This window comes from Sus scrofa, chromosome 1, assembly GCF_000003025.6.
Source record: "Sus scrofa isolate TJ Tabasco breed Duroc chromosome 1, Sscrofa11.1, whole genome shotgun sequence".
Taxonomy (NCBI): Eukaryota; Metazoa; Chordata; class Mammalia; order Artiodactyla; family Suidae; genus Sus; species Sus scrofa.
In genome coordinates this window covers 236,626,299-236,649,513 of record NC_010443.5, presented here as the reverse complement: position 1 = coordinate 236,649,513, position 23,215 = coordinate 236,626,299, and the positions used below count along the sequence as shown (strand labels likewise).

The following is a 23,215-nucleotide window of genomic DNA, read 5'->3' as shown; positions in this document are numbered from 1 at the left end:
AAAAAGAGCATAAGGGATTATTATGAACAATTATACACCAAAAAATTGGATAACCTAGAAGAAATGGATATATTCCTAGAAACACACAACCTATCAAAACTGAACTGAGAAGAAATAAAAAAGCCTGAACAGACCAATAACAAATAAGGAGACTGAATCAGTAACCAAAAACCTTCCAAAAAAGAAATCCCAGAACCATCTGGCTTCACAGGTGAATTCTACCAATAATTCTATCAAAGAATTAAAACCAATCCTTCCTATATGCTTCCAAAAAAAAATAGAAGAGGGAACATTTATAGACTCACTTTATGAGGCTAGAATCACCCTGATACCAAAGCCAAACAAAGCCACCACAAGAAAAGAAAACCACAGGCCAATATCCCTGATGAACATAGATGCAATAATCCTCAATAAAAATACCAGCAAACTGAATTGAACAGCATACTGAAAAAATTATACACCATGACCACATCAGATTTATTCCTGGAATGCAAGGATGTTTCAATATATGAAAATGTATCAATGTAATACACCAACCACATCAACAAAATGAAAGACAAAATCACAGGATTATTTCAATTGATGCAGAAAGAGTATTTGACAAAATTCAACACACTTTCATGATAAAACACACTCAACAGAATAGGAATAGAAGGCAACTACTTCAACATAACAAAAATCATGTATGAAAAACCCACAGCAAACCTACTTAGTGGTGGGAGTTCTTATTGTGGAGCAGCAGAAATGAATCCGACTAGGAACCATGAGGTTGCAGGTTCAATCGCTGACCTTTCTCAGTGGTTTAAGGATCCAGTGTTGCCATGAGCTATAGTGTAGGTCACAGACTCAGCTCGGATCTGATGTTGCTGTGATTGTGACATAGGCTGGCAGCTATAGCTCCAGTTCGACCCCTAGCCTGGAAACCTCTGTATGCTGCAGGTGCAGCCCTAAAAAGCAAAAAACAAAAACAAAAACAAAAAAACTCAATGGTGAAAGACTTTTCCTCTAAGATTGGTAAAAAGCAAGGTGCCTGCTTTTACCACTTTTATTCAACATGGTACTGGAAGTTCCAGCCAGAGCAATTAGGCAAGAAAAAGAAATAAAAGGCAGCCAAACTGGAAAGAAAGAAGTAAAACTATCTCTCTTTGCAGATGCTATGATCCTATATGTAGTAAACCCTAAAGACTCCACACACAAAAAAAAGCTGTTAGAACCAATAAATGAACTCAGCAAACTACCAGGATGCAAAATTAACACTTAAAAATCTGTTGCATTTCTATACATGAACAGTGAACAACATGGAAAGGAAATTACAAAAGCAATTCTGTTTATAATAGCATTAAAAAAGAATAAAATACTTAGGAATTAACTTAAATAAGGAGGTGAATGGCTTGTACAATAAAAACTAAAAAATGGGAGTTCCTGTTGTAGCTCAGCAGTAACAAACCCAACTCATAGCCATGAAGATGCAGGTTCAATTTCTGGTCTCACTCAGTGGGTTAAGGAGCTGGTGTTAACAGGAGCTGTGGTATAGGTCACAGGCATGGCTCAGATCTGGCATTGCCATGGCTGTGGTGCATGCCAGCAGCTGCAGCTCTGATTTGACCCCTAGCCTAGGAACTTCCTTATGCTGCAGATTCGGCCCTAAAAAGAAAGGAAGACTAAAAACCTAAAAAACATTGCTAAAATAAATTAGAGTAGATATAAATAAATAGAAACACTCTCCATGTTCACGGATTAGAAGACTTATTAGAGAATAAATTTGATACTACCCAAAGCAATCTACAAATTCAACACAATTTTTACCAAAATCCCAGCGACATTTTCTGCAGAAATAGAAAATCTCATCCTAAAATTCCAATGGGATCTCAAGGAATCCTAAGTAGAGAAAACAATCTTGAAAAAGAGGAACAAAACTGAAGGACACACACTTCCTGATTTCAAAACTTAGTAAAAATTACAGTAATCAAAAAAATGTGGTATTGGCATAAAGATAGATAAATGGACAAATGGAAAAGAATAGGGAGCCCAGAAATAAGCCGTTATGTATTTAGTCAAATGATTTTTGACAAGGGTACCAAGACCATTAATTGGGGAAAGGACAGTTTTTTTCAACAAATGGTACTGGGAAAATTGGATATTCACTTTCAAAAGAATGAAGCTGGACCTTTACCTAATGCCATATATAAAAGTTAACCCAAAATGGATCAAGGGCCTAAATGTATGGCCTAAAACAGTAAAACTTTCAGGAGAAACACAGGATAAAACTTCACAACATTGAATTTGGCAGTTATTTCTTAGATATAACACTAAGGGCACAGGTAACAAAAGAAAAATATGTCTATTTTTTAACATAAAAATTTTTAACTTCTGTGCATCAAAAAAACACTATCCACAAAGCAAAAAGGCAACACACAGAATGGGAGAAAATATTTGAAAATCATACATATGAAAAGGGACTAATATGCAGAATATAGAGAGAACTTAAAAAATTCAACCAAAACAAACAATCTGATCCAGAAAGGGGCAAAGGACTTGAAGCGGCATTTCTCCAAAAACATACTCTAATGGCCAATAAGCACATGAAAAGATGTTCAGTATTACTAATCATTAAGGAGATGCAAATCAAAACTGCAAAGAGATACCACCTCAGGCCCATTAGGATGGCTATTATCAAAAAATTTTTTTGAAGTGTTATCAAGGATATGGAAAAATTAGAACACGTGCACTATTGGTGGGTATGTAAAAGGTACAGCCACTATGGAAAATAGTGTAAAGTTTCTTCAAAAAAATTTTAAAAGAATTTCCATAGAATCTAGCAATTCCATTTCTGGGTATATACATCCCCCCCCCAAAATGAATGCAAGGTCTCAAAGAGATATTTGTACACCATGTTCGCAGCAGCATTATCACAACAGCTAAAACATGGAAACAACCCAAGTGTCCATCGAGTGAAGAATGGATAAATAAAATGCACTATATACATACAGGAGAATATTATTCAGCCTTAGTAAGAAAATTCTGGAGTTCCCGTTGTGGTGCAGTGGAAATGAATCCAACTAGGAACCATGAGGTTGCAGGTTCGAGCCCTGGCCTTGCTCAGTGGGTAAAGGATCCGGCATTGCCATGAGCTGTGGTGCAGATCGCAGATGCGGCTTGGATCCTGCGTTGCTGTGACTGTGGTGTAGGCTGGCAGCCACAGCACCGATTCCACCCCTAGCCTGGGAACTTCCATATGCCACGGGTGTGGCCCTCAAAAGACAAAAAGAGAAAAAGAAAAAGAAAAAGAAAATTCTACACTATGCTACAGCATGAATGAACCTAGAGAGTGATAAGTTAAGTGAAATAAGCCAGGCACAAGAAGACAAAATCCATATGATTCCACATGGTAGGCTTATCTTATTTAAGATATTGGCAATATCTATGGATTCAGTTTTCATTTACTATCTCCAGTCACTATAATGGAAGGACTGAAGGTGTTACTGAAAGGTTATCGTCTGGGCTAGGCGACTTCCTCCTTCCTCCAGAGACTTGTGTCTCTGGTTCAAGTATTAATAATTACTGACTCAAAAAAAAAGAAAGAATGTATACATGTATGTGTAACTGGGTCACCATGCTGTACAGTAGAAAAAAAATTTGCATTGTGGAAATAACAATAAAAAAATTTTTTTTCAATTTTTTTGAAAAGGAGTTCCCTTGTGGCTCAGAGGGTTATAGGCCCAACTAGTATCCATGAGGATGAGGGTTTGATCCCTGGCCTCGCTCTGTGGGTTAAGGATCTGGCATTGCCTTGAGCTATGGTGTAGGTCTCAGATGCGGCTCAAATCTGGAATTGCTGTGGCTGTGACGTAGGCTGGCAGCTGTAGCTCCAATTTGACCCCTAGCCTGGGAACTTCCATATGCCACAGGTGTGCTCCCCCCCAAAAAAAACCCCTACAATTACTGACTCAGTTTGAGGACAAATATCTCTGATGGCTACTGCCCTGACCTGCCTACTTACTGCCTCTCAGAGTCCCTGGATGGTGGTCTCAGGCCCTCCTCCTGCTTCTTGTAACTGCTGCCTCTGTGCTGAGGTCACCCCTGAAACCACCCCCATTACTGTCGTAATTCCTTTCTTACTTTGGCTGTGGTTTCTTCTAGAAAGCTAAGCTCATCAGCTTACCATTTTTCAGAAATTCCTCTGTATTTCTGGTTTGCTGGTGGCACTCTCACTGATTTTTAATACTGTTAAGAATTTACTTTCATTTAAATATATCTTCTACAACTCTGAGAGAGATCGCTAAACAACCTCTGTGATTCCAAACTGGGTTGGTGCCAAGGACTCAAGATCTTACTTTCTGGACCAAAGTTGGAACATAGTTTTCTGATGTCTAAGTTCATTGATATGAAAAGCCCTCCAGATTTATAAAAGTGAAATTTTATATGAGGGCTCACCCTCATTGAAAATGGCATAAAGATAATTATGAAGCATAGAGAAAGGACAAGTCAGTGAATAGACTGCCGGACTCTGAGAGAACAGACTCTTTTAATACAGACTTGGTCTCTTCTCTCCGTCCCTGAGGAGTAAGAAACTAGTAGAGCCCTGGGTGGCAGGATAGAAATCCACATAGCTCAGGCCACAGATTTTATATTTACCAGGTTTCCAGATCTATCATCCTGCTGTCACAGGGATCTGCCTGGGCCTGAGCCCTGGAATTCAGGGCCTCCACACAGCTATCCCAATACCCAGTCCCCAAAAGTCCCAAAGAATGGCCCAATGTCCACCAGGTGGAGCCCAGGAGCTGGAATCCATCAACTCCCCAAATCAAATTCAATTCTGTACCTACAACAAGAATGAAACATCATGAGGAAGAAGGGTTTATCCCAGAAACACAAGGAGTTCAACAGTGGGAAAGAGATGATAGATAGATAGATAGATAGATAGATAGATAGATAGATAGATAGATAGATAGATAGATAGATAGAAAGATAGAAAGAGAAAGAAAGAAAGAAAGAAAGAAAGAAAGAAAGAAAGAGAGAGAGAGAAGAGAGAGAGAAAGAAAGAAAGAAAGAAAGAAAGAAAGAAAGAAAGAAAGAAAGAAAGAAAGAAAGAAAATGGAGGAACTAGAGACTCTCATACTGGGTGAAATAAGTCAGAAAGAGAAAGACAAATACCATATGATATCACTTATAACTGGCATCTAATATCCAGCACAAATGAACATCTCCACAGAAAAGAAAATCATGGACTCAGAGAATAGACTTGTGGCTGCCTGACGGGAGAGGGAGGGAGTGGGAGGGATCGGAAGCTTGGGGTTATCAGATACAACTTGGAATAGATTTACAAGGAGATCCTGCTGAGTAGCATTGAGAACTATGTCTAAATACTCACATTGCAAAGGGTTGGGGGGGGGAATGTATACATGTAAGAGTAACTTGATCCCCATGCTGTACAGTGGTGAAATAAATAAATAAATAGAAAGAAATAGATAGAAAGATACCGTTTCATTAGCATATTAGAAGAGCTATATATTTTTAGACATTTTATTTCATTTTTATTTTTTATTTAATTTTTTTGTCTTTTTTGGGGGCCACACCCAAGGCATATGGAGGCTCCCAGGCTAGGGGTCGAATCAGAGCTGTGGCCGCTGACCTCCACCACAGCAACACAGGACCTGAGCCCCATCTGTGACCTACGCTACAGCTCACAGCAATGCTGGATCCTTAACCTACTGAGTGAGGCCAGGAATCGAACCCTCGTCTTCATAGATGCTAGTCGGGTCCATTATTTTATTTTATTGTTTGTCTTTTTAGGGCCACATCTGCAGCCTAGGGAGGTTCCCAGGCTAGGGGTCGAATCGGAGCTGTAGCAGCTGGCCTACACTACAGCAACATGGGAGATGAGCCACTTCTGTAAACTACACCACAGCTCACAGCAACACCGGATCCTTAACCCACTGAGAAAGGCCAGGGATTGAACCTGCGTCCTCATGGATGCTAGTCAGATTCGTTTCTGCTGAGCCACGATGGGAACTCTGAGAAGAGCTATATAATCAGGACATAGTAAGAGACCTGGATTAATGGAGACACAATGTTCCTGAATGAGAAAACTTGGTTTTGTAACAATATCAATTCTGCCCCTGAATTAGTCGATAAATTAAAAGCAAAACTCCCAGAAGAATTTTTATGAAATTTTACAAGCTGATGGCAAAATTTTCCAGGAAAAGAAAATATGTGAGGATAGTCAAGATATTATTGAAATATTGGAGTTCCCGTTGTGGCGCAGTGGTTAAAGAATCCGACTAGGAACCATGAGGTTGCGGGTTCAGTCCCTGCCCTTGCTCAGTGGGTTAATGATCCGGCGTTGCCATGAGCTGTGGTGCAGGTTGCAGACACAGCTCGGATCCCGCGTTGCTGTGGCTCTGGCGTAGGCCGGTGGCTACAGCTCTGATTGGACCCCTAGCCTGGGAACCTCCATATGCCGCAGAAGTGGCCCAAAGAAATAGCAAAAAAATAAAATAAAATAAAATAAATGGTCTAAACTTCCCAATTAAAAGACACAGGATGTCAGATTAAATTTTTAAAGACCCAGATCTATAGTAATAACATATGACGTGGATTTTAAGGTGGTTTTTTTTTTTGCCTTTTGCCTTTTGCCTGTTGCTTTTTAGGGCTGCACTTGCAGCATATGGAGGTTCCCAGGCTAGGGATTCAATTGGAGCTGTAGCCACTGGCCTACACCACAGCCAGATCCAAGCCTCGTCTGCAACCTACACCACAGCTCACGGCAATGCGGGATCCTTAACCCACTGAGCGAGGCCAGGGATTGGAACCACCTCCTTATGGATCACTAGTCAGGTTCTTTTCCACTGAGCCACAATGGGAACTCCCTTAAAGAATATCAATAGTGATAAATAGGGTCATCTGGAAATGACAAAAGTGTCAATTGATCAGGAGGATGTAACATCCTACACGTTTATGTGTCTAATGACAGAGCTTCAAAATACATGAGGCAAAAACTGACAGAACAGAAAGGAGAAAGAGACAAATCTATTATTTCAGTCACAGATTTCATCACCCCTCCTTCAATAAGTGAAAAAACAAGTAGGCAGAAAATGAGTAAGAACACAGAAGGTAAGAACAACACTCTCAACTAACTTGACAGAGTTGATAATTATAGAACATATCACCCAATAACAGTGGGATACACATTTTTTTTTTCAAATGCACCAAAAATATTTATCATGGGGCAAGCCACCAGTACTTCTCACCCCCTCCAACTCCAAGTTACAGAGGCTGAATTCATAGTCAGTGCAGCTGAGAAACTCCCTTCCTCCTCTCAGTCTCCACTTACAGAGGAAAGGCTCCACCCCACATGCAGCAGCCAGGGGATACTTGGGCCTCGGTCTCATGCACGCCAGCCTTCAGGGCACTGGGATAGACAAGCTGAGAAGACCAGAGGCCATTGCTCCTCCCCCAGCACCCAGAGCATTGGCTCAGGGACTTGGTCCTGGGGAAGAGGCACACAAGAAAGTCCAAACTCTCCCTCAAAGGAACTGACTATTTGAAACAGAGTGAGGAGAATTTAATGCTAAGTGCTCGTGAAGACAGTGAACAATAATACAAAAACAAAAAAGCCAATTAAAATGGGAAAAGGATTTGAATAACATTTCTCCAAAAAAAAATAAATAAACAGCCAATAAGCACATGAAAAAATGCTCAACGCCACTAGTAATCAAGAAAATGAAAACTGGGGAGTTCCTATTGTGGCTAAGCAGTATGAACCCTACAAGTATCCATGAGGATGCCTGTTCAATCCCTGGCCTCAGTCAGTGGGTTAAGGATCCAGAGCTGCTGTGAGCTGTGGCGTAGGTGGCAGACACTCCTCGGACCTGGGGTTGCTGTGGCTGTGGTGTAAGTTGGCAGCTACAGCTCCAACTCGACCCCTAGCCTGGGAACTTCCATATGCTGTGATTGCAGCCCGAAAACAAAAAAGAACAAACAGGAAAGAAAATGGAAACCATAATGAGATCACACCACACCACACACACCGGGACAGCTAGAATCAAAAAGGCAGATGTTAAAAAGTGTTTGTGAGGTTTTGGAGAAATTGGAACCCTCACAGATTGCTCATAGGATATAAAATGGTGCACGCATTTTGGAAAACAGTCTGGCAGTTCCTCAAAAGGTTAATCATAGAGTTATCCTATGACCCAGCAACCCCACTCTTAGGTAAATACCCACGAGAAATGAAAACATGTGTCCACACAAAAACTGCATGAATATTCCTGGCAGTTTATCCATAACAGTCGCAAAGTGGAAGCTCAAATGTCCATGAACTGATGAAAGCATAAATTAGAACAGCTGTGGCCAGAGATAATGTTTGTGACCCCCAAATACTCATGTGTTGAAATCTTAACCCCCAATGTGATGCAATTAGGAGGTGGGGCCTTTGGGAGGTGCTTAGGCCATGAGGGTGGAGCCCCCATGAATGGGATCAGCACCCTTATAAAGAGACCCCAGAGAGACCCCTCACCTGTTCTACTATGTGGGGACACAGCTAGAACATGGTAGTCCAAGAACCAGAAAGTGGGCTCTCACCACCCCAAAAACCACCTGAGCCTTAATTTTAGACTTCCCAGCCTCCAAAACTATGAAAAATAAATTTCTGTTCTATGAAGCTACCCGGTATACGGTATTCCATTATAGCAGTTCAAGTGGAAAAGACACCCACACCATGGAATATGATTCAGCAATATAAAGACATCAAGTACACATACACGCTACAATCGTTCAACCTGGAAAACATTATGCTGTATGAAAACAATCAGTCACAATGGGACACAAATCACTGGATTCCATCTATATAACATGACCAGAAGAGGATTATAGAGAAAGTAGATGAGTGGTTGCCTAGGACAAGGGGAAACGTGAGGGGGGAAAAGAGTCACTGCTAATGGGTACAGGGTTTCCCTTGGAAGTGATGAAAAGGTGCTCAAACTGGCCATGATGGTGGTTGCACAGATCTGCAAACATAATAAAGACTATTGAATTGTACATGTTATACAGACAAATTGTATGCCATGTGAATTGTATAACAAAATGGTATTTACTTTTTTTTTTTTTTTTGCCATGTCCATGGCATAGGAAAGTTCCTGGGCCAGGAATGGAACTCCAGCCACAGTAGTGACACTGCCAGGTCCTTAACCCACTGAGCCACCAGCAAACTCCAAATCTGTTACTTTGAAAAAGAACTATTAATACACATAACATGGATGACCCTCAAAATAAATTATTCTGAATAAAGGAAGCCATATTTTAAAGAGTACATTCTGTAGAATCCCGTGTATGGTAAAATGCAAAAAATCCAAGTCATACACATTCACAGAAAGCAGATCAGCGGTGGCCTGGTTGGAGGAAGGAAGACTGGAGTATCAGGGTGCTTGAGGAAAGCTTGGTGGTGAGAGATAACTACACAGTCTGGATTGTGGTGAGGGTTTCATGACTCTATACACATGTTCAAATTCATCAAAGTCTATGACTTAAACATATGCAATGGTACATCATTTAACTTCAATAAGACCGCAACGAAAGAGCCTGCTAAAAGCCACATCTGTATATGATCACAGAATCTCTATGTGCAGACAGACATACACGAAGGACCAGAAAGGTACCTGATAGACATACATCACAACAGGGGTTACCTGGGGGGAAGGGGGAGGAGGGGCCCGGAAAAGGAAGTGTCCCTTTTATACTATACGCTGCTACATTTGTTCCATTTTGTATGAGATGATCTATATGGAATTTCAACAAAAGCTCAGAACATCACTTTTCATTTTAGAATAGCTGAATAAACATCCAACAGCAATAACAACACCAACTCCCAAAATAAAATGCCCCTGTTTGATAGGGAGGCTCTTAAGCCGGTAGAGGCATGGACTCTGCAAAGCAGAAGCAACCTGGACGAGGGAGCATCACGATGACTGTTTTGAGGGCCAAGAAGAGGGGCAGGTGGGGGTGTGAGGCACCCAGTCCTGGGGAGACCTGCTCTGCCCTGACTGGGGGACATAGGAGTCAAGGGCAGACAAATCAGAGCCAACCCAGGGTCGTCCTTCTGCCTCACAGGAAACCAGAGCCAACCCCTCGCTCTCTAGGGCAGCTTTCCTGTCCCTGCAGTGAGGATGCCCTGTGAGGACGCTCCTGCCCTGACAGTCTGGGATTCTCTTTGCCTCTTCATCTGGTTCCCTCCCCCAGTAACACTCTGCAGACTTCAAATTCTTTTTTTTTTTTTTTTCCTTTTTCAGCGTCACATTGGACATATGGAAGTTCCCAGCCCCTAGGGGTCAAATTGGACCTGTAACCACAGTCACAGCAACACGGAATCCAGCTGCATCTGTGACCCACACCACAGCTCATGGCAATGCCAGATCCTTAACCCACTGATGAGGCCAGGGATCGAACTCGCATCCTCATGGATATTAGTTGGGTGGTCCATTACTGCTGAACCACAATGGGAACTCCAGACTTCTCATTCTGAAGGTCCCTGGGACAGCTGAGCCAAGACCTCCCACTCTCCTGGAAAGCTACTCTGCCAAACACTGGTTCACTCACTCACTCATTTCTCTGTCAATGTAGTCACCACAAACTGCTCATGCATTTATTTCATTGTGCACCCATCCAGTCATTTGTTCCTCCTGGAGACGCTCACAGGCCCCCACTGGCTGCGGACTGACCTGGGAGGGTGGATCCCTGGCCCAGAGCCACTTGCTCCAACTCTGCCACACTAATGGAGATTTCAGAGCTGACTCTGTTTAATTGGGTCTCTGGGACATCATCCCTGAAGCATCATCCCTCAAAGTGTCGAAGAGGGAGCATTTCCCCTGCCCCTCTCAATGGCCTTGGGGATTGTGCCGTCCCTCGGGCCAGGGAGCTTGGAAAGCTACCTGCTCCATTTGGCCCACCAGCTCCCCAGGAGCGCCCGCCCACTGGCATGGAACTGGGAACCAACCAGGTCAGGCAGCCCCCACTTGCCCAGAGTAAACTTTCGGGCTCCCTGTCAGCCTCCAGCCCACCAGCATCTCCTAATTCCACCAAGCCTGCCATCCTTCGCAGAACCCCACTCAATTCCAAGTACTTCGTCTACTCCCACCAAATGCTAAACCAGCTCCTGTTAACTCCACCAACGTACAAACACTTCCCTGAATTCTACAAGAGCCCAGGCTTGTCTGCTTGGTGTGGAAAGATGGCTCCGTGTGAAACTCGGTGTCCTGCCCACTGTGCTTCCCTGGACGGAGGAGGTCCAGGCCTGCTTCTCTGACCTGTGTTCTCCCAGCTCCAGCCAGAGAAGGCTCCTGGTCCCTGACACATCTCCCAGGGACCAAGGGACGTGGATCCGGCAGAGCCTGAACGTAAGTGGGAAAAAGTGGGGAAGTGGGGGCAGAGCAAGGGGCTGGGGGTCAGGAGCCCCAGGGAATGACTGGAGCCCTGGCGTCCCCCTCGAACTCTCTGCGGAGCTGGGCCAGCCCCTTCCCTCTCTCACCCTCAGTTCCCCATGTAAATGCAGAGGGTAGGCTCGCTGATCTGTACGCCCTGCCACCCCCCCGCTTGGCAGGCGGCAGCCAGGTTAGGAAGCGCTCAGTGTTGGCAGCTGGCTTCTCACTATCAATTTGTCTGAGCCCCAGAAAGTGGCAGCAGGTCAACACTTAGACTGTGGCCAGACCAGGGGCTTCACCTTGGCCTTCAGAACCAGGCCGAGGAGAGGAGGGGAGGGGAAGGGAGGGCATCGCTGTGGGCTGGCAGGGGTGGGCACAGGCAAGAGCAAGAGGAGGGAGCACCATCCACAGCCTCCTCCTACCCCCTTCCCACAGGGCCCACCCCAAGCAGCAGGAGAGAAGGCAGAGCTGGAGGCTCAGCACTCAGGCCAGAAGGCAGATGAGGCTCTGGGCGGGTCTGCTGACCATGCCCCTGCTTGGGGCTTCTGGGTCCTCCTGGGTCATCCCCAGAAGAGTCTGCTCCCCACCCTCAGGGCTGTTTCTTGTTGAGCAGTCCCTGCACAGCCTCCCCTGCCTGCTCTCCTCTCCCCACACCTCCTCTGGGCAGGGGCTGGGGAGGGGGACCGGTCCTGCTCTGTCCTCTGAAGCCCTGGCCCCGGTCCAAGTGTCAGCACTACCAGTTTGGTATTTGAGTGTGTATGTGTGTGCATGTGCATAAGAGAGCAAGAGTAAGCGCCTGCCACACACACATATATTCAAGGGAGTGACCGAACACACATAAGCTGTGAGTTGCACCTAACCCACAGGGAGATGTAGGCACCAGGCTTTCAGGAACCTTTTTGGGAACACATGCAGGCAGGGGGTGTGTGTTGACAGGCGTAGGGTACGCATCCTCTCACAGGTAGCCAGTGGCTGCAAATGTTTGCCAGTGACATTAGGGGGAAGGTATGGTATGTGCAACCAGGCACAAAGAAGCTGGGGCCTGAGCCAGCCACCAGGGATGCAGGAAAGCACCACACCTCCTCTGTGCCTGCCCCAGCCCTGTGGCTGCTGCTGCTACTCTGTGCACAGATGGCGCCTCTCCAGGATGCCAGCCTTGACTTTCTCCACTGAAACTGGAAGGGAGCTCGCAGCTCACACTCCCCTGACACCCTCAACCTCTCTAGACAGTCAGGCTGAGGCAAGACCTTCTGTGTGGGGTCCCAGCACTAGATCAGAGCTCTCCTCACTCAGAAGCTCCTTGGTCCCCAGGCAAGCTCTGGACGCCGCGTCTGTACGTGGCAGAGGACCGTCCACACGGGCCACCCAGCCTGGGCCGTGCTGGGCCAGAGAGATTCCAAATCAGAAAGGATTTTGTGACCCTTCCAGGGGCCTGACGCAAAGAGAAAAGAGGAATCGTACGTCTCAGGGAGTAATGTGCTTCCAGGCACCAGAGATGGGCAAACAGAAGCAGGAAGGGGCGAGGTGTGGGAACTAGAGAGCACTTGTGCCCGGGAATGGTTGGGAGGCAGTGGTCGGGGCGCCCCCGTGTCCTCACTTGCTCCCCTAATGCTGAGCACGATGCCTGGCCTGAGGTAGGAACCCAGTTACTTCTTTTGTTTGTTTGTTTGTTTTCCTGGTGCTTTTTAGTTCTGCACTTGCGGCATATGGAGCTTCCCAGGCGAGGGGCTGAATTGGAACTGTAGCCACCAGCCACAGCCATAGCCACACCAGATCCGAGCTGTGCCTGCAACCTACACCACAACTCATGGCAACGCTGGATCCTTAACCCACGGAGTGAGGCCAGGGATCAAACCTGCAACCTCACGGTTCCTAGTTGGATTCATTTCCTCTGTGCCACAACGGGAATTCCCAATCGCTTCCTGATTCTAAAAGGAATAAACATGGGAGGACTAAGGGAAGGAAAGCCTCTCCCACAAGGGAGCCACTGACAGCACCTGGGGCTCAACCCAGAGCCAGGCTTGCGCAGTGCATCCCACGGTTGAGTGACATCGTGCCAAATGCCCAAAACACTAAGCCAAGGTCAAGTCATGCTCTTCACTGGTGAGGAGATGGGGAGCAGCGGTGGGAGGTGGGGCGGGGGGACTTGGGAGCAGACATCCATCCAGTGCAATAACAGAACCAACAACAACACCTGGGGTTTAGCAGAAACAAACATCAGCTCTGAACATGATGCCGCTGTCACACTATTAGCAGGGGTAGATCTAAACTCCCCTGGCCAGGGACCCTCCCTGTGGCCTCAGTTGCCCTACCTGCACAACGGGAGGTCCAACAAGGCACAGGAGCGTTTTCCACGCAGAGGCCTGGGAGCTCATGAGGTCTAAGCAGCCATGGCTCAGGTGCGGAGAAAAGAAGTGGCTAGAGGCAGGGCCAAAAGGTCCATCAAGTTTTAGCTCAAAGAGACACGCTGAGGGCAGATTCGGAATGTCAGTCCACACACAGCAGCTGATGAAGCAGGACAGGGACAGGCAGATGAGCTTCCAGTTAGGCTCAGAGGCCAAGCGCCCCTCCAGTGCGAGGCACAGTGTGTGCTTCCTGTGAGGACACTCCCACTGACCTGCAGAGACAAGTCAGACTGCGCAGGCTGAGCAGAGGGATAAAGCAGAAGAGCATCCCCTGCAGCAGAAACAGTGTAAAGCAGCTCAGGCTTCCCTAAACCAGGAGGACCCTCGGAGACCACCTTGCTCCGGGATCCGCAAAGTGCGGTGCCTTGGCCAACATCGCCACCCACACCTACTGGGTCAGAAACGCCGGGGTGGAGCCAGACAGCCTGTCGTTTAACAAAGTTTCCAGGTGATTCTGATGCAAACTTGCCAGGTGATTCCAAGAGTTGAGGACCTCTGAGCCAGCCCCTTGTTCCCAGACTGTGTTGGCACAATATGTCTCTGCAGCAGGTGAGCGGGTGCTCTGTAAAAGGAGGGTCTATGGGCAAATATGTTTGGGGATGCCACGCTCCACCCAGCTTTCAGAATGTCCCAAATCATGGCGGTGTGTTCAAGGCTCTGAGAAGTCCTGCAGGAAAGCATTCACCATTGACTAACCCAGGGTTGTCTCAAGTTCATGTTTCACATCGCCCACTAACATGTCCTTTATACTCTCCTAGGGACCTTCTGATCCAAACGAATCCTCCTGCCTCACATGGACAGATCACAGCCTAGAAGGATGGGGATTGCCCAAAGCTGCGGAGAGGGCGTCTCTCAGAGCTGGAAAAGACCCTAACATAATAGGCTTTGGCCCAAGAGAGACTCTGCGGGTGCCCCCTGCCACCCTGCCCCCTCCTCCCCTGCATCCCAGCTGGGCATCCCTCCAGAGCCCTTCAGAATGGAGCTGGCCAATTGGACCGAGGTCTCTGCGTTCTTTCTGAAAGGGTTTTCTGGATACCCAGCCCTGGAGCATCTGCTCTTCCCTCTGTGCTCAGCCATGTACCTGGTGACCCTGCTGGGGAATGTGGCCATCGTGGCGGTGAGCGTGCTGGATGCTCACCTGCACACACCCATGTACTTCTTCCTGGGCAACCTCTCCATCCTGGACATCTGCTTCACATCCTCCTTTGTGCCCCTGATGCTCGTCCACCTCCTGTCGGTCCAGAAGACCATCTCCTTCATCGGCTGCGCCATCCAGATGTGTCTGGGCCTCTCCACGGGCTCCACGGAGTGTGTGCTGCTCGCCGTCATGGCCTACGATCGCTACCTGGCCATCTGCCAGCCACTCAGGTACCCCGTGCTTATGAGCCACCGGCTCTGCTTGCTGCTGGCAGGGGCCGCCTGGGTCCTCTGTCTCTTGAAGTCAGTGGCTGAGACAGTCATCGCCATGAGGCTGCCCTTCTGTGGCCACCACGTGGTCAGTCACTTCAGCTGCGAGATCCTGGCAGTGCTGAAGCTGGCGTGCAGTGACACGTCAGTCAACGAGGGCTTCCTGCTGGTGGGCGCCATCCTGCTGCTGCCTCTGCCCCTGGCATTCATCTGTCTGTCCTACACGCTTATCCTGGCCACCGTCCTGAGGGTGCCCTCGGCTGCTGGGCGCAGAAAGGCCTTCTCCACCTGCTCGGCCCACCTGGCCGTGGTGCTGCTTTTCTATGGCACCGTCATCTTCATCTACATGAAGCCCAAGAGCAAGGAGGCCCGTGTCTCGGACGAGGTCTTCACGGTCCTCTACGCGGTGGTCACGCCCATGCTGAACCCCATCATCTACAGCCTGAGGAACAAGGAGGTGAAGGAGGCCGCCAGGAAGGTGTGGGGCAGGACATGGACCTCCTGGTGAGCACGGACACGGCTCCGCAAGTTAGCAGGTGAGACCTTCATCTGCCTACAGTGAGGACAGGGAGGGGTGCGGGGCTCTGGGTCTGGAATCTTCATCCCAGAAAGGCAGCACCAAGTCCCCCTGATCCCGCCACAGAAGAGCTCGCAATCAATCGCCTCTGCTCCTTCCCCGCCAGTGCCCTAGGCCAGCTCTCAGCCTCACTCCCTGCATCTTCACACCAGCACCTGGCCTCACGATTTCACTCTCGTTCCCCCTATTCTATCCCCCAAGGGGGGTCCGAGGGGCTCTCGTTGAAAAGTGCAGGTGATCCTGCCACGCTCCTGACTGACACCCCTCAGTGGCTCCCCAGAGCTCTCAGGGTGAAGTGTAAGGTCTTCAGTGGGGCAATCAAGGTTCCCCCAGGCTGGCCCTGCTGGCCCTGTCTACTGCCCTCCCTGCCCTCTGCCCCACAGCCCCCTCCTGTCAGCCACACACACCAGCCTAGGGTGAATGTAAGCAAGCAGGACCCCAAGGAGTCTTCCCAGGATAGAACTTCCATATGCTGCAGGTGCGGCCCTATAGATCACTCACACACACACAAAGGCAAAATATCAACAATAATAAACTGTTTTGGAAAGAGTTTAAAAGAAAGAGGAAGATCATGGCACTTTATTTATTTATTTATTTATTTATTTATTTATTTATTTATTTATTTATTGTTTTTGCCATTTTCTTGGGCTGCTCCCATGGCATATGGTGGTTCCCAGGCTAGGGGTCCAATCGGACTGTAGCCGCCGGCCTTCACCAGAGCCATAGCAACACAGAATCTGAGCCGCATCTGCAACCTACACCACAGCTCAAGGCAATGCCAGATCCTTAACCCACAGACTAAGGCCAGGGATCAAACCCGCAACCTCATGGTTCCTAGTCGGATTTGTTAACCTCTGTGCCATGACAGGAACTCCAGTCATGGCACTTTACACATCCAGGAGCAACATGGGAAAGGGACAGTGTCCACCTACCCAAACCATGAGGAACCAAATAAAGGAGAGCAGATCAAGGAGCTTAGAACAGGGTACAGGGGACACAAGTGGAACTGGCACAAGCTATGCTGGGCACTCAAATTAAGGAACCAAGGTCTGCCTGCCCTCAGCCCTTGGGTCTGTGATTTCAACCCCTATGGCCATCTGGACAAGGGTATCACGGCCTCAGAAGCCAGTGTTCCCTCACTAGGAAAGAATTACCCAGGGATGCAATTCCTGCTGTGGCGCAGCAGAAATGAATCCAAGCAGTAACCAGAGGTTGTGGGTCGATCCCTGGCCTCGCTCAGTGGGTTAAGGATACTACGTTGCCGTGAAATGTGGTACAGGTCACAAATGCAGCTCCTTCCTGCATTGCTGTGGCTGTGGTGTAGGCCAGCAGCTATAGCTCCGACATGACCCCTAGCCTGGGAACCTCCCCATGCGTCAGGTGCCGCCCTCAAAAGCAAAAAAAAAAAAAGGAAAGAAAGAAAGAAAATGCAAACCACAATGAGATCACACCATATCACACACACTGGCATGGCTAGAATCCAAAAGGCAGATATTAACAAGTGTTTGTGAGGTTTTGGAAAAATTGGAACCCTCACAGATTGTTGATGAGATGTAATATGGTGCAGCCATTTTAGAAAACAGACTGGTAATCCCTCAAAAGGCTAATCATTGGGTTATCCAATGATCCAGCAATTCCACTCTTAGGTAAATACCCACGAGAAATGAAAACATGTGTCCACACAAAAACTGCATGAATATGCCTGGCAGTTTATCCATAACAGTCGCAAAGTGGAAGCTCAAATGTCCATCAACTGATGAAAGCATAAATTAGAATAGCCGTGGCCAGAGATAATGTTTGTGACCCCCAAATACTCATGTGTTGAAATCTTAACCCCCAATGTGATGCAATTAGGAGGTGGAGCCTTTGGGAGGTGCTTAGGCCATGAGGGTGGAGCCCCCATGAATGGGATCAGCACCCTTATAAAGAGACCCCAGAGAGACCCCTCACCTGTTCTACTATGTGGGGACACAGCTAGAACATGGTAGTCCAAGAACCAGAAAGTGGGCTCTCACCACCCCAAAAACCACCTGAGCCTTAATTTTAGACTTCCCAGCCTCCAAAACTATGAAAAATAAATTTCTGTTCTATGAAGCTACCCGGTATACGGTATTCCATTATAGCAGTTCAAGTGGAAAAGACACCCACACCATGGAATATGATTCAGCAATATAAAGACATCAAGTACACATACACGCTACAATCGTTCAACCTGGAAAACATTATGCTGTATGAAAACAATCAGTCACAATGGGACACAAATCACTGGATTCCATCTATATAACATGACCAGAAGAGGATTATAGAGAAAGTAGATGAGTGGTTGCCTAGGACAAGGGGAAACGTGAGGGGGGAAAAGAGTCACTGCTAATGGGTACAGGGTTTCCCTTGGAAGTGATGAAAAGGTGCTCAAACTGGCCATGATGGTGGTTGCACAAATCTGCAAACATAATAAAGACTATTGAATTGTACATGTTATACAGACAAATTGTATGCCATGTGAATTGTATAACAAAATGGTATTTACTTTTTTTTTTTTTTTTTTTTTTTTTGCCATGTCCATGGCATAGGAAAGTTCCTGGGCCAGGAATGGAACTCCAGCCACAGTAGTGACACTGCCAGGTCCTTAACCCACTGAGCCACCAGCAAACTCCAAATCTGTTACTTTGAAAAAGAACTATTAATACACATAACATGGATGACCCTCAAAATAAATTATTCTGAATAAAGGAAGCCATGTTTTAAAGAGTACATTCTGTAGAATCCCGTGTATGGTAAAATGCAAAAAATCCAAGTCATACACATTCACAGAAAGCAGATCAGCGGTGGCCTGGTTGGAGGAAGGAAGACTGGAGTATCAGGGTGCTTGAGGAAAGCTTGGTGGTGAGAGATAACTACACAGTCTGGATTGTGGTGAGGGTTTCATGACTCTATACACATGTTCAAATTCATCAAAGTCTATGACTTAAACATATGCAATGGTACATCATTTAACTTCAATAAGACCGCAACGAAAGAGCCTGCTAAAAGCCACATCTGTATATGATCACAGAATCTCTATGTGCAGACAGACATACACGAAGGACCAGAAAGGTACCTGATAGACATACATCACAACAGGGGTTACCTGGGGGGAAGGGGGAGGAGGGGCCCGGAAAAGGGAGTGTCCCTTTTATACTATACGCTCCTACATTTATTCCATTTTGTATGAGATGATCTATATGGAATTTCAACAAAAGCTCAGAACATCACTTTTCATTTCAGAATAGCTAAATAAACATCCAACAGCAATAACAACACCAACTCCCAAAATAAAATGCCCCTGTTTGATAGGGAGGCTCTTAAGCCGGTAGAGGCACGGACTCTGCAAAGTAGAAGCAACCTGGACGAGGGAGCATCACGATGACTGTTTTGAGGGCCAAGAAGAGGGGCAGGTGGGGGTGTGAGGCACCCAGTCCTGGGGAGACCTGCTCTGCCCTGACTGGGGGACATAGGAGTCAAGGGCAGACAAATCAGAGCCAACCCAGGGTCGTCCTTCTGCCTCACAGGAAACCGGAGCCAACCCCTCGCTCTCTAGGGCAGCTTTCCTGTCCCTGCAGTGAGGATGCACTGTGAGGATGCCCTGTGAGGACGCTCCTGCCCTGAGAGTCTGGGATTCTCTTTGCCTCTTCATCTGGTTCCCTCCCCCAGTAACACTCTGCAGACTTCAAATTCTTTTTTTTTTTTTTTCCTTTTTCAGCGTCACATTGGACATATGGAAGTTCCCAGCCCCTAGGGGTCAAATTGGACCTGTAACACGGAATCCAGCTGCATCTGTGACCCACACCACAGTTCATGGCAATGCCAGATCCTTAACCCACTGATGAGGCCAGGGATCGAACTCGCATCCTCATGGATATTAGTTGGGTGGTCCATTACTGCTGAACCACAATGGGAACTCCAGACTTCTCATTCTGAAGGTCCCTGGGACAGCTGAGCCAAGACCTCCCACTCTCCTGGAAAGCTACTCTGCCAAACACTGGTTCACTCACTCACTCATTTCTCTGTCAATGTAGTCACCACAAACTGCTCATGCATTTATTTCATTGTGCACCCATCCAGTCATTTGTTCCTCCTGGAGACGCTCACAGGCCCCCACTGGCTGCGGACTGACCTGGGAGGGTGGATCCCTGGCCCAGAGCCACTTGCTCCAACTCTGCCACACTAATGGAGATTTCAGAGCTGACTCTGTTTAATTGGGTCTCTGGGACATCATCCCTGAAGCATCATCCCTCAAAGTGTCGAAGAGGGAGCATTTCCCCTGCCCCTCTCAATGGCCTTGGGGATTGTGCCGTCCCTCGGGCCAGGGAGCTTGGAAAGCTACCTGCTCCATTTGGCCCACCAGCTCCCCAGGAGCGCCCGCCCACTGGCATGGAACTGGGAACCAACCAGGTCAGGCAGCCCCCACTTGCCCAGAGTAAACTTTCGGGCTCCCTGTTCAGCCTCCAGCCCACCAGCATCTCCTAATTCCACCAAGCCTGCCATCCTTCGCAGAACCCCACTCAATTCCAAGTACTTCGTCTACTCCCACCAAATGCTAAACCAGCTCCTGTTAACTCCACCAACGTACAAACACTTCCCTGAATTCTACAAGAGCCCAGGCTTGTCTGCTTGGTGTGGAAAGATGGCTCCGTGTGAAACTCGGTGTCCTGCCCACTGTGCTTCCCTGGACGGAGGAGGTCCAGGCCTGCTTCTCTGACCTGTGTTCTCCCAGCTCCAGCCAGAGAAGGCTCCTGGTCCCTGACACATCTCCCAGGGACCAAGGGACGTGGATCCGGCAGAGCCTGAACGTAAGTGGGAAAAAGTGGGGAAGTGGGGGCAGAGCAAGGGGCTGGGGGTCAGGAGCCCCAGGGAATGACTGGAGCCCTGGCGTCCCCCTCGAACTCTCTGCGGAGCTGGGCCAGCCCCTTCCCTCTCTCACCCTCAGTTCCCCATGTAAATGCAGAGGGTAGGCTCGCTGATCTGTACGCCCTGCCACCCCCCAGCTTGGCAGGCGGCAGCCAGGTTAGGAAGAGCTCGGTGTTGGCAGCCGGCTTCTCACTGTCAATTTGTCTGAGTCCCAGAAAGTGGCAGCAGGTCAACACTTAGACTGTGGCCAGACCAGGGGCTTCACCTTGGCCTTCAGAACCAGGCCGAGGAGAGGAGGGGAGGGGAAGGGAGGGCATCGCTGTGGGCTGGCAGGGGTGGGCACAGGCAGGGGCCAGAGGAGGGAGCACTATCCACAGCCTCCTCCTACCCCCTTCCCACAGGGCCCACCCCAAGCAGCAGGAGAGAAGGCAGAGCTGGAGGCTCAGCACTCAGGCCAGAAGGCAGTTGAGGCTCTGGGCGGGTCTGCTGACCATGCCCCTGCTCGGGGCTTCTGGGTCCTCTTAGGTCATCCCCAGAAGAGTCTGCTCCCCACCCTCAGGGCTGTTTCTTGTGAGCACAGTCCGTGCACAGCCTCCCCTGCCTGCTCTCCTCTCCCCACACCTCCTCTGGGCAGGGGCTGGGGAAGGGGACCGGTCCTGCTCTGTCCTCTGAAGCCCTGGCCCCGGTCCAAGTGTCAGCACTACCAGTTTGGTATTTGAGTGTGTATGTGTGTGCATGTGCATAAGAGAGCAAGAGTAAGTGCCTGCCGCACACACATATATTCAAGGGAGTGACCGAACACACATAAGCTGTGAGTTGCACCTAACCCACAGGGGGATGTAGGCACCAGGCTTTCAGGCACACGTCTGGCCACACGTGCAGGTGGGGAGTGTGTGTTGACAGGCGTAGGGTACGCATCCTCTCACAGGTAGCCAGTGGCTGCAAATGTTTGCCAGTGACATTAGGGGGAAGGTATGGTATGTGCAACCAGGCACAAAGGAAGCTGGGGCCTGAGCCAGCCACCAGAATGCCACCTCTGTGCCTGCCCCAGCCCTGGCTGCTGCTGCTACTCTGTGCACAGATGGCGCCTCTCCGGGACGCCAGCCTCGACTTTCTCCACTGAAACTGGAAGGGAGCTCGCAGCTCACATTCCCCTGACACCCTCAACCTCTCTAGACAGTCAGGCTGAGGCAAGACCTTCTGTGTGGGGTCCCAGCACTAGATCAGAGCTCTCCTCACTCAGAAGCTCCTTGGTCCCCAGGCAAGCTCTGGACCCCGCATCTGTATGTGGCAGAGGACTGTCCACACGGGCCACCCAGCCTGGGCCGTGCTGGGCCAGAGAGATTCCAAATCAGAAAGGATTTTGTGACCCTTCCAGGGGCCTGACGCAAAGAGAAAAGAGGAATCGTACGTCTCAGGGAGTAATGTGCTTCCAGGCACCAGAGACGGGCAAACAGAAGCAGGAAGGGACGAGGTGTGGGAACTAGAGAGCACTTGTGCCCGGGAATGGTTGGGAGGCGGTGGTCGGGGGGCCCACGTGTGCTCACTTGCTCCCCTAATGCTGAGCACGATGCCTGGCCTGAGGTAGGAACCCAGTTACTTCTTTTGTTTGTTTGTTTGTTTTCCTGGTGCTTTTTAGTTCTGCACTTGCGGCATATGGAGCTTCCCAGGCGAGGGGCTGAATTGGAACTGTAGCCACCAGCCACAGCCATAGCCACACCAGATCCGAGCTGTGCCTGCAACCTACACCACAACTCATGGCAACGCTGGATCCTTAACCCACGGAGTGAGGCCAGGGATCAAACCTGCAACCTTCATTTCCTCTGTGCCACAACGGGAATTCCCAATCGCTTCCTGATTCTAAAAGGAAACAACATGGGAGGACTAAGGGAAGGAAAGCCTCTCCCACAAGGGAGCCACTGACAGCACCTGGGGCTCAACCCAGAGCCAGGCTTGCGCAGTGCATCCCACGGTTGAGTGACATCGTGCCAAATACCCAAAACACTAAGCCAAGGTCAAGTCATGCTCTTCACTGGTGAGGAGATGGGGAGCAGCGGTGGGAGGTGGGGCGGGGGGACTTGGGAGCAGACATCCATCCAGTGCAATAACAGAACCAACAACAACACCTGGGGTTTAGCAGAAACAAACATCAGCTCTGAACATGACGCCGCTGTCACACTATTAGCAGGGGTAGATCTAAACTCCCCTGGCCAGGGACCCTCCCTGTGGCCTCAGTTGCCCTACCTGCACAACGGGAGGTCCAACAAGGCACAGGAGCGTTTTCCACGCAGAGGCCTGGGAGCTCATGAGGTCTAAGCAGCCATGGCTCAGGTGCGGAGAAAAGCAGTGGCTAGAGGCAGGGCCAAAAGGTCCATCAAGTTTTAGCTCAAAGAGACACGCTGAGGGCAGATTCGGAATGTCAGTCCACACACAGCAGCTGATGAAGCAGGACGGGGACAGGCAGATGAGCTTCCAGTTAGGCGCAGAGGCCAAGCGCCCCTCCAGTGCGAGGCACAGTGTGTGCTTCC

General features: G+C 48.6%; 1 protein-coding gene across 1 annotated transcript; it reads left to right on the top strand.

Moving 5' to 3' along the window:
* Positions 14,793-16,096, top strand: LOC100518591 (olfactory receptor 13J1-like). The gene has a single exon (XM_021075555.1). The coding sequence runs from the start codon at positions 14,793-14,795 to the stop codon at positions 15,729-15,731; it is 939 nt and encodes a 312-aa protein (XP_020931214.1). The 3' UTR covers positions 15,732-16,096.